Source organism: Schistocerca cancellata, chromosome 10 (genome assembly GCF_023864275.1).
Source record: "Schistocerca cancellata isolate TAMUIC-IGC-003103 chromosome 10, iqSchCanc2.1, whole genome shotgun sequence".
Taxonomy (NCBI): domain Eukaryota; kingdom Metazoa; phylum Arthropoda; class Insecta; order Orthoptera; family Acrididae; genus Schistocerca; species Schistocerca cancellata.
Window position 1 is genome coordinate 210103319 of NC_064635.1, and position 16955 is coordinate 210120273.

General features: G+C 45.7%; 1 protein-coding gene across 1 annotated transcript in view; it reads right to left on the reverse strand.

The window, feature by feature from the left end:
• The window catches only part of LOC126106643 (disheveled-associated activator of morphogenesis 1), a 440404-nt gene that overhangs the window by 157454 nt on the left and 265995 nt on the right, over positions 1–16955 (reverse strand). The window contains exon 2 of the mRNA XM_049912999.1: positions 5882–6016. Within this exon, the coding sequence (XP_049768956.1) occupies positions 5882–6016 (135 nt within the window). The remainder of the gene's footprint in view (positions 1–5881; positions 6017–16955) is intronic.

Here is a 16955-nt window from a genome sequence, read left to right on the forward strand (position 1 = left end):
AAGCTCTCCTGCGAACCTTGCAGAACTAGCACTCCTGAAAGAAAGGAAATAGCGGAGACATGGCTTAGCCAGCCTGGGGGATGTTTCCAGAATGAGATTTTCAGTCATGGCTAAGCCATGTCTCCGCTATATCCTTTCTTTCAGGAGTGCTAGTTCTGCAAGGTTCGCAGGAGAGCTTCTGTAAAGTTTGGAAGGTAGGAGACGAGATACTGGCAGAAGTAAAGCTGTGAGTACCGGGCGTGAGTCATGCTTCGGTAGCTCAGATGGTAAAGCACTTGCCAGCGAAAGGCAAAGGTCCCGAGTTCGAGTCTCGGTCGGGCACACAGTTTTAATCTGCCAGGAAGTTTTTACACGAAATATATCAGCAGGAATGCTCACAGATTTGTTCGGTCCTGCAGGTGGGTGTTCCTGCGTGTGGGTGTCACGGAGATGCTGAAGAAACTGGACCGGCAAGCTCTCCAGTATAGGCGCAAAGTATTGCACCAAAGCCTAATTTCAAGAAGGAAGGAGAAGCACACTGCAGCCAATCGCAATTCGTCAGCTTTTATCGTTCTTGCAAATCTAAATTTCGGCTATAAATAGCCATCTGTACACCTGTAAGAACATACAGTGAGACGGACTGCTGCGAGTCTATAATAATATAACGAAAATGCACTGAAGATGGCTGTTTATAGCATAAATCTACGTTTGTCAGAATAATAAAAGCTAACCGGATTGCGACTAACTGTTGTGTGCCTACATCTACATTTATACTCCGCAAGCTACCCAACGGTGTGTGGCGGAGGGCACTTTACGTGCCACTGTCATTACCTCCCTTTCCTGTTCCAGTCGCGTATGGTTCGCGGGAAGAACGACTGTCTGAAAGCCTCTGTGCGCGCTCTAATCTCTCTAATTTTACATTCGTGATCTCCTCGGGAGGTATAAGTAGGGGGAAGCAATATATTCGATACCTCATCCAGAAACGCACCCTCTCGAAACCTGGCGAGCAAGATACACCGCGATGCAGAGCGCTTCTCTTGCAGAGTCTGCCACTTGAGTTTGCTAAATATCCCCGTAACGCTATCACGGTTACCAAATAACCCTGTGACGAAACGCGCCGCTCTTCTTTGAATCTTCTCTATCTCCTCCGTCAACCCGATCTGGCACGGATCCCACACTGATGACCAATACTCAAGTATAGGTCGAACGAGTGTTTTGTAAGCCACCTCCTTTGTTGATGGACTACATTTTCTAAGGACTCTCCCAATGAATCTCAGCCTGGTACCCGCCTTACCAACAATTAATTTTATATGATCATTCCACTTCAAATCGTTCCGCACGCATACTCCCAGATATTTTACAGAAGTAACTGCTACCAATGTTTGTTCCGCTATCATATAATCATACAATAAAGGATCCTTCTTTCTATGTATTCGCAATACATTATATTTGTCTATGTTAAGGGTCAGTTGCCACTCCCTGCACCAAGTGCCAATCCGCTGCAGATCTTCCTGCATTTCGCTACAATTTTCTAATGCTGCAACTTCTCTGTATACTACAGCATCATCCGCGAAAAGCCGCATGGAACTTCCGACACTATCTACTAGGTCATTTATATATATTGTGAAAAGCAATGGTCCCATAACACTCCCCTGTGGCACGCCAGAGGTTACTTTAACGTCTGTAGACGTCTCTCCGTTGATAACAAGATGCTGTGTTCTGTTTGCTAAAAACTCTTCAATCAAGCCACACAGCTGGTCTGATATTCCGTAGGCTCTTACTTTGTTTATCAGGCGACAGTGCGGAACTGTATCGAACGCCTTCCGGAAGTCAAGGAAAATAGCATCTACCTGGGAGCCTGTATCTAATATTTTCTGGGTCTCATGAACAAATAAAGCGAGTTGGGTCTCACACGATCGCTGCCTCTCGTTGCTTACAGTCTACGGTCGCTGCACAGAACAGTTCCTGATGGAATCGTAGTTGGTCAAAATTGCAAGAAGCAGCTTTGAATGATGAACAGAGAAATATACTAAAACAATCTATGTATCGCTCCTTTAGGGATCGTGAGGACAGGAGTAGACTGACTGTATCGCGCTCAAACGAGTTCACGCCATCTTTTTTCCCGTCCTCTATACGTCAGTGGAACGGGAAGTAGTCTCATAGTGGTTTGGAGAGTATACGTAAAGACTGATACAACGCCAGCAAGGAAATATACGAGCTGAAAGAAGACCTGCAGCACCTTGAGAGACTGTACTTTCCTGAACGGCTATTTACGCCCAGCTTGCAGGCATCTCTAGGCAGGTGTGTTGGTTTCTCCGCGAACGTCGCCTCTGCGCGGAAGGGGAAAGGAATGCCAAGGCCGGACAGGGCCGCGAACCCGCGACCCCTGGAGTGGGGGGCCGAGCACTAACTAACCCACATCCGCGCCTGCTTTCCATTCTCCGCAGGTAGGCAGGCGTTCTCCAACTTCACGCTGGCGGCTGTAAGGTACCCCGCCCAACGAAAACCTCACCTGTTTACCTCCACTTCTACTCACTACCACATTAACACTTCTTCATTTTTTTTATTTATGGTAAATGACGTTGAGAATGCAAATATCAGCCATACAAAGCAGTTCGATGCAACTCTCAAATTCTCGAGAAAATAGACTTTGAAGATTTCTGAAGAACTTCTCCCCTCTGAAAACAAGGCGATTCTTCACGAAAAAGACGATAGCGTGACAGAATGGTAACTGGGTAATGAATGGATCGTTGGTTCGAATCTCGTTATGGTCTTTTTTTCGTTTTATTTTTTTCGTCCAGTTAGAATACCTACATCATTTACATATGAAATTCATCAAATACATGCTGATTAACACATATCTAATCACCAATTTTTATGAAAACTACGCATAGGGTTTATAATTATATATCGCACACAAAATTAAAGCTTATTGGAAATACAAATTCTTAATTAACGATATTTTACTAAAAGATTGTTGACAAATTTGTGACGCTTTTTAAATTTAAACAGTCTTTATTAAGAACCTTGTATAAAATTAATCGTTTATATTTGCAATATATAATTGTAAACAAGAAAATATGCATTTTTCATAAAAAATTATGATCATATTTGTGTTAATTAGCATATATCTTGTGAATGTTGTATTTCAATGATTTAGTTATTGGAACTGAACGAAAAAGAGATCATAGCGAGATTCGAGCCATAAATTCATTGATTACCCATTACCATTCTCTGACGCTACCACCTTTTTTTTATCATATACAAGCCATTATTGAACAGTAACCAGTTTAACTATATAATGGTACAAATAGTAAGATACTAGATTGTTAAAAAAATTATAATGACTGTAAACGTTTCTTTACATCAGAACACGTTAGCCGTGGTCTAGGTGAAGAGTCTTTGATTACTAATCAAAACATCCTCGTTCTCGGGTTCGAACCCGCCACTTCTTAAAAACCATCGGCAATGCCGGCCAATGACTTACGGCAGAAGAAGTCACTCTCATCCAATTAATGATCTTTACAAAGAGGGCGCAGAAACTGGTAGATGCTCAGGGAACTCTATTGTTCTTGGGGTGGGAAGCTGCCCGTATAAGTGCTCGAAAACAACATAAACGTCGAAATCGGCCAGTCGCACAATTAATATTTGCTTTTACAAACTGACACAAAATCACAGATAAGGGTCAAACGATCATCTCTGTCTACCTTCTTATGTTTTTCCTTCCTTATAAGAAGATGAATTTATCCATGTTTTGGGGAAAGAGTTCGATTTCGCCATTAGATTGAAATGCAAATGGCCCACGGTTGTACATTAATTAAAAATACGAGGGCATTCGAGTAGTAATGCAATACATATTTTCTTGGCCAATTTCGCCTGAAAAAGTGCGGGAATTGTTGCCAGACATCGTGGAATATTACCGCTATAGTTTCACGAAGTTCCGGCGTTCCGAGCAGAGATCTGTCGTCGAGTTTGTTTTGGCGGAAAACCAGAGCATCGCAGATGTTGGTAGGCGCTCGCAGAATGTCTAGGAGGACTGGCACTGAACGAAAGCACGGTGAGTCATTAGGCGAGGCGTCTGTACCGCCGCGAGGAGGTCGCGCAGACGTGTCCGATCTCCAGCGAACCGGTCCCCCGCACGCAGCTACAGCTACAGCTCGTGACCGACGGATCGCGAACACCTCGCGGTCTTCCTCGGCAGTGCTGGCGCACTGAGTGCCCGCTGGGTTCCTCGCCGCGTAACGGAAGGTTTGGCCCAATGGAGGGCGGAGTCCGCGGGAAGCAGTACCACAGTCTAACATAACAGTCGCGACACTTCGCCTCTATTTTGTTGCCTACAGCGCCAGCAGCGCCCCAAGCGGCCGGTAGGTTGAACTGTGAGTTCGGCGCGATCGTAAAAGCGAATAGTGATTGTTTATTTTGATTTATACAATGGTTTTTACCATCGGGAGCGTTTGTAGCGCAATAAATTGCAGCAACAACAGGAAAAAGACACCACAGCTGTCTTTTTTTAGGTTTCCTAAGGATCCTGGGAGGTATATACCATCATGTTACTAAACTGTATCGTCAGGATTCACTCGCAAACTATATGTGTATAAATGATGAATGTTTCGTTTTAGGAGCAGAAAATGGCTAGTTAATAGCAGACGAGAAGACCTTATGAAGAAAGACCCAGTTTACCTGTATAATAATATTAGGTTTTGTTCGCTACATTTCGAACAAAACCAGTTCATGAACGCGAACAATAACAAACTCGTTTGGAATGCAGTACCCACAATGTTTGACATTCCAAATAAGCCCCCTCAACTGGCGATGAAGAAGAAACTGCCACAAAGATTCGACAGTCAATCTAAAGCTGTAAAACAGTCCTATGACACAGTAGCAGCCAGTTCGACTCTCCATGTATCAGTGCCAGATTCGTGTGAATCATCAACACAGACCTGCTTTGATGATGAAGTGATTAAATTAAGTGCAGCTGTTCGTGTCTTACAAAAGGGTGTCAAGTGTCAGAATGTGCAGAAGCGAAACTATTACGGGACAAGGAAAGTGCCTACAAACAGATTGTTTGAAAATTATTCAAATATTTTGGTTTTCGTGAAATGTAATGTAATCAGCTCATTATAATGTTTTCAGCATATGTCTCCCACTATTTGGCAGTTGCTTGTCCCACTTAGAATAATATAAAGATGAGGGTCGTACTTGTGGCAACAGGCGACAATGACAAACACAGTAAGCCTACAGAACGATAAACGAGCTGTCGATCGCTTTTGCATGTAGAGGTACATGTCTGTGCTTCTTACATGTGAATCTGCGTGTTTATATCCTTTTGATATCAACGTGGTAAGCTGCAATTCTGTCCAATGTCACAAGTGTTTCTTCACGAATGTGTTGTCGCTTGCCACTCTATTCATGGTTTTTGTCCATACTTGCGCATATTTTAGAATCATTTTTAGAAACGTATATGCCTTCTGATACTACACAAACTCTTAGAGGCAAGAAACTAACTCGAATAATTCGGAAATTACGTACGAAATGGATGCAAACAAACATTATGCTTACGACGCGTCTGACGTTCACCTTACCTGCCGCTTGGAGCGCTAGTGTCGCTCCTTCTGTCAAACGGCAACAACTTTTACAGCAGTGAGTGTCGCGGCTGTTATGTTAGACTGTGGCAGTTACGTAGGTGACGGGCAGGACGTCGACCAGTAGAGTGGTACCGTACGGGCACACGAGCCCTCCCAGTAAGGTGGCGTAAGGCCGCCTCACTGAACAGACACTATATTGAAAAATAGGATTTTGCATCCAAAAGAGTGAGCAATCCTGATAAAACCAACCTGCTCTCAGAAAAAAAAAAAAAAATGTGTTGCATTACTTACTGAACGGCCACGGTAGTAACACTCACCTGCAGACAGCCGCACCAGCCCTTGCGTGTCCTGAGCGAGGAGGGCATGCTGACGTTGAGGCTGAGGGAGGGGCACGTCAGCAGCGAGTCCAGCTTCACAGCGGACGGCAGCGGCGGCCAGCACCCCGACACCGGCTGCAACAGACATGGCACGGCACGGTGTACCGCTAGCTCTGAGAGGCCAGCTCAGCATCCCGTCACCCACGGGCTCGCTGATTAGATTAGATTAGATTTACTTTCATTCCAATTGATCCGTAGTGAGCAGGTCCTCCAGGATGTGGAACATGTCAGGAAAACAACAATACATGACAAATACACTCCTGGAAATTGAAACAAGAACACCGTGAATTCATTGTCCTAGGAAGGGGAAACTTTATTGACACATTCCTGGGGTCAGATACATCACATGATCACACTGACAGAACCACAGGCACATAGACACAGGCAACAGAGCATGCACAATGTCGGCACTAGTACAGTGTATATCCACCTTTCGCAGCAATGCAGGCTGCTATTCTCCCATGGAGACGATCGTAGAGATGCTGGATGTAGTCCTGTGGAACGGCTTGCCATGCCATTTCCACCTGGCGCCTCAGTTGGACCAGCGTTCGTGCTGGACGTGCAGACCGCGTGAGGCGACGCTTCATCCAGTCCCAAACATGCTCAATGGGGGACAGATCCGGAGATCTTGCTGGCCAGGGTAGTTGACTTACACCTTCTAGAGCACGTTGGGTGGTACGGGATACATGCGGACGTGCATTGTCCTGTTGGAACAGCAAGTTCCCTTGCCGGTCTAGGAATGGTAGAACGATGGGTTCGATGACGGTTTGGATGTACCGTGCACTATTCAGTGTCCCCTCGACGATCACCAGTGGTGTACGGCCAGTGTAGGAGATCGCTCCCCACACCACGATGCCGGGTGTTGGCCCTGTGTGCCTCGGTCGTATGCAGTCCTGATTGTGGCGCTCACCTGCACGGCGCCAAACACGCATACGACCATCATTGGCACCAAGGCAGAAGCGACTCTCATCGCTGAAGACGACACGTCTCCATTCGTCCCTCCATTCACGCCTGTCGCGACACCACTGGAGGCGGGCTGCACGATGTTGGGGCGTGAGCGGAAGACGGCCTAACGGTGTGCGGGACCGTAGCCCAGCTTCATGGAGACGGTTGCGAATGGTCCTCGCCGATACCCCAGGAGCAACAGTGTCCCTAATTTGCTGGGAAGTGGCGGTGCGGTCCCCTACGGCACTGCGTAGGATCCTACGGTCTTGGCGTGCATCCGTGCGTCGCTGCGGTCCGGTCCCAGGTCGACGGGCACGTGCACCTTCCGCCGACCACTGGCGACAACATCGATGTACTGTGGAGACCTCACGCCCCACGTGTTGAGCAATTCGGCGGTACGTCGACCCGGCCTCCCGCATGCCCACTATACGCCCTCGCTCAAAGTCCGCCAACTGCACATACGGTTCACGTCGACGCTGTCGCGGCATGCTACCAGTGTTAAAGACTGCGATGGAGCTCCGTATGCCACGGCAAACTGGCTGACACTGACGGCGGCGGTGCACAAATGCTGCGCAGCTAGCGCCATTCGACGGCCAACACCGCGGTTCCTGGTGTGTCCGCTGTGCCGTGCGTGTGATCATTGCTTGTACAGCCCTCTCGCAGTGTCCGGAGCAAGTATGGTGGGTCTGACACACCGGTGTCAATGTGTTCTCTTTTCCATTTCCAGGAGTGTATTTACAACTAAAACAAATAAGCTAATGTACCATTCCACAGGTCCCAAGTGGAATGATCGTCATTTTTTAATGAACACTAAGAGTCATTTTGCAAATACTAATGCACTGAATTTAAAATAAAAAAGTTTTTTATTTATTTATAAGGTAATGAACATGTAATACAACTACTGAAATACTTATTTACAATGAACACATTACTGCACTGAAATGGTGCAGAAGTTAGATTATACTTACACACAACCACACACACACACACACACACACACACACACAGACACAGACACACAAATTTTCAGTGAACACAGTACTGCACTGAAATTGTGCAGAAGTTATGTTGTACTTATATACAAATCAGTTGGTTTTACTAAGAAATTCATCAATGGATTAGAAGGAGTTGGCCACCAATAAATCCTTTAGGCTTCTCTTAAACTGAATTTCATTGGTTGTTAAGCTTTTTATGGCTGCTGGCAAGTTATTGAAAATGTGTGTTCCTGAATAATGCACACCTTTTTGTACAAGACTAAGTGACTTTAAATCCTTGTGAAGATTATTCTTATTCCTAGTATTGATTCCATGAATTGAGCTGTTGGTTTGAAAAAGTGATATATTTTTAATTACAAATTTCATTAAGGAATAAATATATTGGGAAGCTGTAGTTAGTATCCCTAGCTCCCTAAACAGGCTTCTGCAGGATGTTCTTGAGTTGACACCACATATAATATAATATAATATAATTTTTGTGCCCGGAAAACTTTAGCTTGGCTTGATGAATTACCCCAAAAAATAATCCCATATGACATTATGGAATGAAAGTAAGCATAGTATGCCAGCTTTTTCATTTTTATATCCCCTATGTCTGACAAAATTCGCATTGCAAACAGAGATTTGTTAAGACGCTTCAGCAGTTCTGTGGTGTGCTCCTCCCAGTTGAATTAATTATCAAGCTGTAATCCCAAGAATTTAACACTGTCCACTTCTTCTATCTTCTTGTCATCGTATGTTAGACATATACTCTTAGACACGCACTCTGACTCTGAAAGCAGCCTTACCTTTATAATTTCAAAAAGTGTTCCAGTCAGCAGTGTCAAAAGCTTTCTCTAAGTCTACAAAACCTTGAAAGTCTCTTCGGGTTTGCTGCCGGATCCTAAAATCAACTCGAGTCAAGTTGATTTTAGGATCCGGCAGCAAACCCGATGAGACTTTCATGAGTTATTGCGCCGGGAAAGCCTACGTAATCACACTCTAGACCTCGGTTTGTCTTTCCTTAACCTGTCTTCTAAGAGGCGTTTGGGGTCACTATTGCCCAACATGTTCTTGCATTTCTCCGGAATCCAAATTGATCTTCCTCGAGGTCCATTTCTACCAGTTTTTCCATTCTGCTGTAAGGAATTCGTGTTAGAACTATAACAGTTAAAACAGTTGAGACTAGCAGTTTTCAAGTAAACCGATGAAAGTTACGAAGGCAGTCTTCGAGGAATTTAACACTCTATTTGGTACCAGTACCACACTCTGCACAACATTCTGGGTGTGTACCGCGAGTCTTTCATCGTCTGTAGACTCACTACATTTTTCCAGAATCCTACGAATCGACCCAAGTCACACGCGACACGGAAGGAGCCTCCCCGCAGGGTGTGAATGTATCTGATCTAGAGCACACCCGGGCGTCCCCTGGTAACGGTGTGACAGCCAGCTAACCCTTCCACTCCTAAGGCGTCAGCCATCGAAATGGCAACCCACCGAGTTTCAAAATTGCCCATATCAGGGCCAGCTTTGACTATAGTCTCTGTCAATATAGAGGGCTTAAGCAACAAGAAGGGGGAACTCCTTAAGCAAGTTGTGACATACTCTCCATCCAGGAGACACATCGGGGCTTTCGAGACAAGCGCCGCGCCCCAAGTACAGGGTGTTTCAAAAATGACCGGTATATTTGAAACGGCAATAAAAACTAAACGAGCAGCGATAGAAATACACCATTTGTTGCAATATGCTTGGGACAACAGTACATTTTCAGGCGGACAAACCTTCGAAATTACAGTAGTTACAATTTTCAACAACAGATGGCGCTGCAAGTGATGTGAAAGATATGCTGTAGACAACATGGTTTATTCCTTAGAACAGAGGATTTTTCTGGTGTTGGAATTCCACCGCCTAGAACACAGTGTTGTTGCAACAAGACGAAGTTTTCAACGGAGGTTTAATGTAACCAAAGGACCAAAAAGCTTACAATAAAGGATCTGTTTGAAACATTTCAAAGGACTGGGAACGTGACGGATGAACGTGCTGGAAAGGTAGGGCGACCGCGTACGGCAACCGCAGAGGGCAACGCGCAGCTAGTGCAGCAGGTGATCCGACAGCGGCCTCGGGTTTCCATTCGCCGTGTTGCAGCTGCGGTCCAAATGACGCCAACGTCCACGTATCGTCTCGTGCGCCGGAGTTTACACCTCTATCCGTACAAAATTCAAACGCGGCAACCCCTCAGCGCTGCTACCATTGCTGCACGAGAGACATTCGCTAACGACATAGTGCACAGGATTGATTACGGCGATATGCATGTGGGCAGCATTTGGTTTACTGACAAAGCTTATTTTTACCTGGACGGCTTCGTCAATAAACAGAACTGGCGCATATGGGGAACCGAAAAGCCCCATGTTGCAGTCCCATCGTCCCTGCATCCTCAAAAAGTACTGGTCTGGGCCGCCATTTCTTCCAAAGGAATCATTGGCCCATTTTTCAGATCCGAAACGATTACTGCATCACGCTATCTGGGCATTCTTCGTGAATTTGTGGCGGTACAAACTGCCTTAGACGACACTGCGAACACCTCGAGGTTTATGCAAGATGGTGCCCGGCCACATCGCACGGCCGACGTCTTTAATTTCCTGAATGAATATTCCGATGATCGTGTGATTGCTTTGGGCTATCCGAAACATACAGGAGGCGGCGTGGATTGGCCTCCCTATTCGCCAGACATGAACCCCTGTGACTTCTTTCTGTGGGGACACTTGAAAGACCAGGTGTACCGCCAGAATCCAGAAACAATTGAAAAGCTGAAGCAGTACATCTCATCTGCATGTGAAGCCATTCCGCCAGTCACGTTGTCAAAGGTTTCGGGTAATTTCATTCAGAGACTACGCCATATTATTGCTACGCATGGTGGATATGTGGAAAATATCGTACTATAGAGTTTCCCAGAGCGCAGCGCCATCTGTTGTTGAAAATTGTAACTACTGTAATTTCGAAAGTTTGTCTGCCTGAAAATGTGCTGTTGTCCCAAGCATATTGCAACAAACGGTGTATTTCTATCGCTGCTCGTTTAGTTTTTATTGCCGTTTCAAATATACCGGTCATTTTTGAAACACCCTGTACTTGCCGCAGAACGACCTCACAGTGAGTACGGCAGAGCCATCCAGCTTATACATTACCTCTGCAGGAATTACTGCAAAGCACAATATTGAAATCATAACATTTGAGCTGCGTGGTGTCACGGTAACATCAGTCTATAAACCACCCCTTTACAGAATATAGGTGCTACCACATTATCCTTCAATATGACCGATTGTGGTCAATACTACGTGTATACGACAACAGTGATGCCATCACCTAGTCATACACAACTTTTTATTAACTTGATTAATGGCAGTCATATCCATATAAGTATCACGAGAGGGTACGTTTAAAGGTGTCCTTGGAGCGTTGCTCGCCAAATCACATAATTTAACCATTTCCCGTCATCCTCCCATAATTTAGACTAGCTCTTTAAGTACTTATTGACCTATGTCGGTCAATTATTTTAAGTGTGTTGACCGGAGCGATGGTCGCCAAGTCACATTTTAGCTTTGAGCATATTTCCGCTGTGATTCCCTAAGTTCATTGACAGTGGTCAGCAGGCCCGAATTATGATGGCAGTGGCCCACACACACATTTTAATTCTACCAGGATTTGGGTTTATCTCTCACATTGTATGTCAAGAAAGAGGAAAAATTGAATCATTTGGAACATTAGGTATAATTTATGCTATATACTAACCTCTTGACATCACACACATCCATACCTGACGCAGGATTCGAACCTGCGAAAGTAGCGGTCGCTCGGCTCCGGACTGTAGTGTCTACAACCGCATGGCCACTCTGGCCGGCAAAGGTGAGCAGAAGTAGGGGTAGGGAGGATGGACAGAGGAGGAGGAGAATGTGGACAGAGGTAGTGGTAGGGGGGATTTAGCACAGAGGAGGCGGAGAAGGTGGATGAGGGAGGGGTGTGGAAAGTGTACAGAGGAGGAGTAGAATGTGGACAGAGGTAGGGGTGTGGGAGACGGACAGAGAGGAGGAGGAGAAGGTGGACAGAGGTATGGGCGGGTGAGATGGAGAGAGAGGAGGAGGAGGAGAATGTGGACAGAGGTAGGGGCGGAGGAGATGGACAGAGAGGAGGAGGAGGAGAAAGTGCACAGAGGTAGGGGCAGGGGAGATGGACAAGGAGGAGAAGGTGGACAGAGGTAGGGGCGGGGGAGATTAACAGAGAGGAGGAGGAGGTGAAGGTGGACAGAGGTAGGGGCGGCGGAGATGTACAGAGAGGAGGAGGAGAAGGTGGACAGAGGTAGGGATGGGGGAGATGTTCAGAGAGGAGGAGGAGTAGGTGGACAGAGGTACGGGCAGGAGAGTTGTTTAGAGGAGGAGAAGGTAGACAGAGGTAAGGGCGTGGGAGATGGACAGAAAGGAGGTGGAGAAGGTGGACATAAGTAGGGGCGGGGGAGATGGAAAGAGAGGAGGAGGCGAAGGTGGGCAGAGGTAGGGGCGGGGGAGATGGACTGAGAGGAGGAGGAGAAGGTGGACAGAAGTAGGGGCAGGTGAGATGGACAGAGAGGAGGTGGATCACGTGTATAGAGGTAGCTGTGGGGGAGATGGACAGAGAGGAGGAGGAGAAGGTGGACAGAGGTAAGGGTGAGGGAGAAGGTGGATGAGAAGTAGGTGGTTGAGGGAGGGGCGGGGAGATGGACAGAGGTGGAGGAGAATGTGGACAGAGGTAGGGGTGGGGGAAATGGAGAGAGAGGAGGAGGAGAAGGTGGACATAGGTAGGGGTGGGCGAGATGGACAGAGAGGAGGAGGTGATGGTGTAGGGCCAGGGGAGATGGACAGAGAGGAGGAGGAGAATGTGGACAGAGGTAAGGGTGGGGGAAATGGAGAGAGAGGAGGAGGAGAAGGTGGACAGACTTAGGGGTGGGGGTGATTGACCGAGAGGAGGAGGAGAAGGTCGACAGAGGTAGGTGTGGGGGAGATGGACAGGGAGGAGGAGCAGGAGTAGATGGTAGCTAGCGGCAGAGGACAGGGACAAAGAGAGAGGTGAAAGGGGGTGGGACCAATAGGGGAAGGAGCAGGTTGGCACAGATAGGAGGAGAAGGTCGACAGAGGTAGGGGCGGGGGAGATGGACAGAGAGGAAAGAAAAGTGAGGAGATGGAGCATGAGTAGCGTCAGATGACAGGGACAAAGAGAGAGGTGAAAGAGGGGGGGGGGGGATGGAAGAGACGGACCGATAGGGGACCGGAGTAGATACGTACCCGGGTAATGCCGGTTGCTCAGCTGATTGAAATAAAGTTTTAGGTATATACAAAATGAGATATTTTCAGAAAGGAAGAGTTAATTTTGCAAATATTCTGCGGCAGAAGCTGTACTAACACATGTGTGGAATTGTTTGAATGAAAGAGAAAAAAATATGTTGAGTTGCTGAAAAATATTGGAAGAAACCCGCAAATAAGAAGGAAATCATATTGCCAAAAAGGGAGGAAGGAACGAAAAAAGGAAGGATGGAACGAAGGAAGCAGTGAAGGAAGGATGGACAAGAAGAAGAAGAAATAGAAGAAGAAAAAGAAAGAAAGAACCATAAGTTAGTGTGTACATCGCGAGTAGCCAGTTACGACCTTAAGAGTCCATTGCCAAGTTATGCAGAAAAGTACTCCGACCGGTAATTCTGATTTTAGGTTTCCTGTTGTCTCTCTTTTTCCGGATAGTTCCCACAAACAGGCTACCTTCCCCACCCTAGTCCCTGGGACTGCGTCTCTAATGACCTACATGTCGACGGTACGTTGACCTCTTATGTCCGGAAAGCCAGTGTAGAAAAGGCAGGGAGCCCTCCACTCACAACGCATCGCGTTCCCTGTTGAGAGTACCGGCTCCCACGCGACTGCATGTTTGCTTTGTAGTCGAATGCATTAAGAAAGCACTCAACGTGCTGCAGTGTGGAGAAAGACATGCAAATTACTACTCTCAATATTTCTATTTAGCTGGCCTCTAGCGGCGTTAAACTTGCGAAGTGGTGACGCTCGTGCTCTCGCCTTAGAAGAGGAGGTTTCCCTAAGCCAAACCCAGGGACGATCTAAATCCGCGCGTTCCGCGTACGCAACCACACAACAAGAAGTTGAAAGTTGACAGTAACGTAAACTAGGGACGCACTATGTTTAACGTGTCTAAATGGTTCAAATGGCTCTGAGCACTATGGGACTTAACTTCTAAGGTCATCAGTCCCCTAGAACTTAGAACTACATAAACCTAACTAACCTAAGGAGATCCCACACATCCATGCCCGAGGCAGGATTGGAACCTGCGACCGTAGCGGCCGCGCAGTTCCAGACTAGCGCCTAGAACCGCTCTGCCACCCCGGCCGGCTATTTAACGTGTCTATTATAATAACACGGTCACCGATACGTTCCTGTTTGGTAAATAATACGTTCCACGCTGGAGCCTATTACATTTTTAATGCGTTAGTATTCGCAACACGGTAGCTAGTTTTCAGTACTCACCTTATTTCCGGATCATCATCATCATCATCATCATCATCATTTAAGACTGATTATGCCTTTCAGCGTTCAGTCTGGAGTATAGCCCCCTTATAAAATTCCTCCATGATCCCCTATTCAGTGCTAACATTGGTGCCTCTTCAGATGTTAAACCTATTACTTCAAAATCATTCTTAACCGAATCCAGCTACCTTCTCCTTGGTCTGCCCCGACTCCACCTACCCTCTACTGCTGAACCCATGAGTCTCTTGGGTAACCTTGCTTCTCCCATGCGTGTAACATGACCCCACCATGTAAGCCTGTTCGCCCTGACTGCTACATCTATAGAGTTCATTCCCAGTTTTTCTTTGATTTCCTCATTGTGGACACCCTCCTGCCGTTGTTCCCATCTACTAGTACCTGCAATCATCCTAGCTACTTTCATATCCGTAACCTCAACCTTGTTGATAAGGTAACCTGAATCCACCCAGCTTTCGCTCCCATACAACAAAGTTGGTCGAAAGATTGAACGGTGCACAGATAACTTAGTCTTGGTACTGACTTCCTTCTTGCAGAAGAGAGTAGATCGTAGCTGAGCGCACACTGCATTAGCTTTGCTACACCTCGCTTCCAGTTCTTTCCCTATGTTGCCATCCTGTGAGAATATGCATCCTAAGTACTTGAAACCGTCCACCTGTTCTAACTTTGTTCCTCCTATTAGGCACTCAATCCTTTTATATTTCTTTCCCACTGACATTACTTTCGTTTTGGAGGTGCTAATCTTCATACCATAGTCCTTACATTTCTGATCTAGCTCTGAAATATTACTTTGCAAACTTTCAATCGAATCTGCCATCACAACTAAGTCATCCGCATATGCAAGACTGCTTATTTTGTGTTCACATATCTTAATCTCACCCAGCCAGTCTATTGTTTTCAACATATGATCCATAAATAATATGAACAACAGTGGAGAAAGGTTGCAGCCTTGTCTTACCCCTGAAACTACTCTGAACCATGAACTCAATTTACCGTCAACTCTAACTGCTGCCTGACTATCCATGTAAAGACCTTTAATTGCTTGCAATAGTTTGCCTCCTATTCCATAATCTCGTAGAACAGACAATAACTTCCTCCTAGGAACCTGGTCATATGCCTTTTCTAGATCTATAAAGCATAGATACAAGTCCCTGTTCCACTCATAACACTTCTCCATTATTTGCCGTAAGCTAAAGATCTGGTCCTGACAACCTCTAAGAGGCCTAAACCCACACTGATTTCATCCAATTGGTCCTCAACTAATACTCACACTTTCCTTTCAACAATACCTGAGAAGATTTTACGCACAACGCTGATTAAAGAGATACCTCTGTAGTTGTTACAATCTTTTCTGTTTCCATGTTTAAAGATTGGTGTGATTACTGCTTTTGTCCAGTCTGATGGAACCTGTCCCGACTCCCAGGCCATTTCATTTATCCTGTGTAGCCATTTAAGGCCCGAAATTCCACTGTATTTGATGAGTTCCGACTTAATTTCATCCACCCCAGCTGCTTTATTGCACTGCAATCTATTGACCATTTTCTCCACTTCCTCAAATATGATCCTATTTCCATCATCATTCCTATCCCATTCTACCTCGAAATCTGAAACATTACTGATCGTATTTTCACCTACATTGAGCAACTCTTCAAAATATTCCCTCCATCTGCCCAAGGCATCCGCAGGATTCACCAGCAGTTTTCCTGACCTGTCCAAAATACTTGTCATTTCCTTCTTACCTCCCTTTCGAAGACTGCTAATTACACTCCAGAATGGTTTTCCAGCAGCTGGACCCATAGTCTCCAACCTGTTTCCAAAGTCTTCCCAAGATTTCTTCTTGGATGCTGCAATTATCTGTTTGGCTTTGTTTCTTTCTTCTTGTTTTTGGATAATCAGGGTGTATACAGGGACAAGGAAAAACAATTCCCGGATTTTTCCCGGATTTCCCGGTTGAAAATACACTTTCTCCCGGGTGAATATACACTTTTCTTGTGTTAAGTGATACTATGATATTCCTCGTCACTGTAAAACCTATCAGTCCTTTGAATGTTTATGGTTTTATATGCCGACGTAGAATTTCCCGGCACTTTAGAAAACGAAACTAAGGGATAAAAAAAGACGTTTTGGAAAGATCTTTGATATGCAGCAACATGTACGCTGCATATTTTCGTGTTATGGAGGTATAAATTAGAATTCCACCATACACCGCATGTTACTTTGCAAAGCATTGAAATCGAGATTGCGACGCGCTTTTGTAAGCCAGTCATAGCTCATGTCACGTGATCTCGCCAGCCGAAGACAGCACAGGACACGTGATGTAGCCAGCCAACAGCAAGATCACTCTTAAGTAGCGGGAAAACACAAATAGGAAAAGTTAATGGTTTAAATTAATATACATAGTGTTGCTACAAGAAAAACAAAGCTTTCACATATAATCGTGGTCTCGAAGATTAATAAGCTGAAAGAGATGCTAAGCTTCCACATATAATGTTGATCTTTTTGCGCGAGTGACACTTTCAGATATATCACACA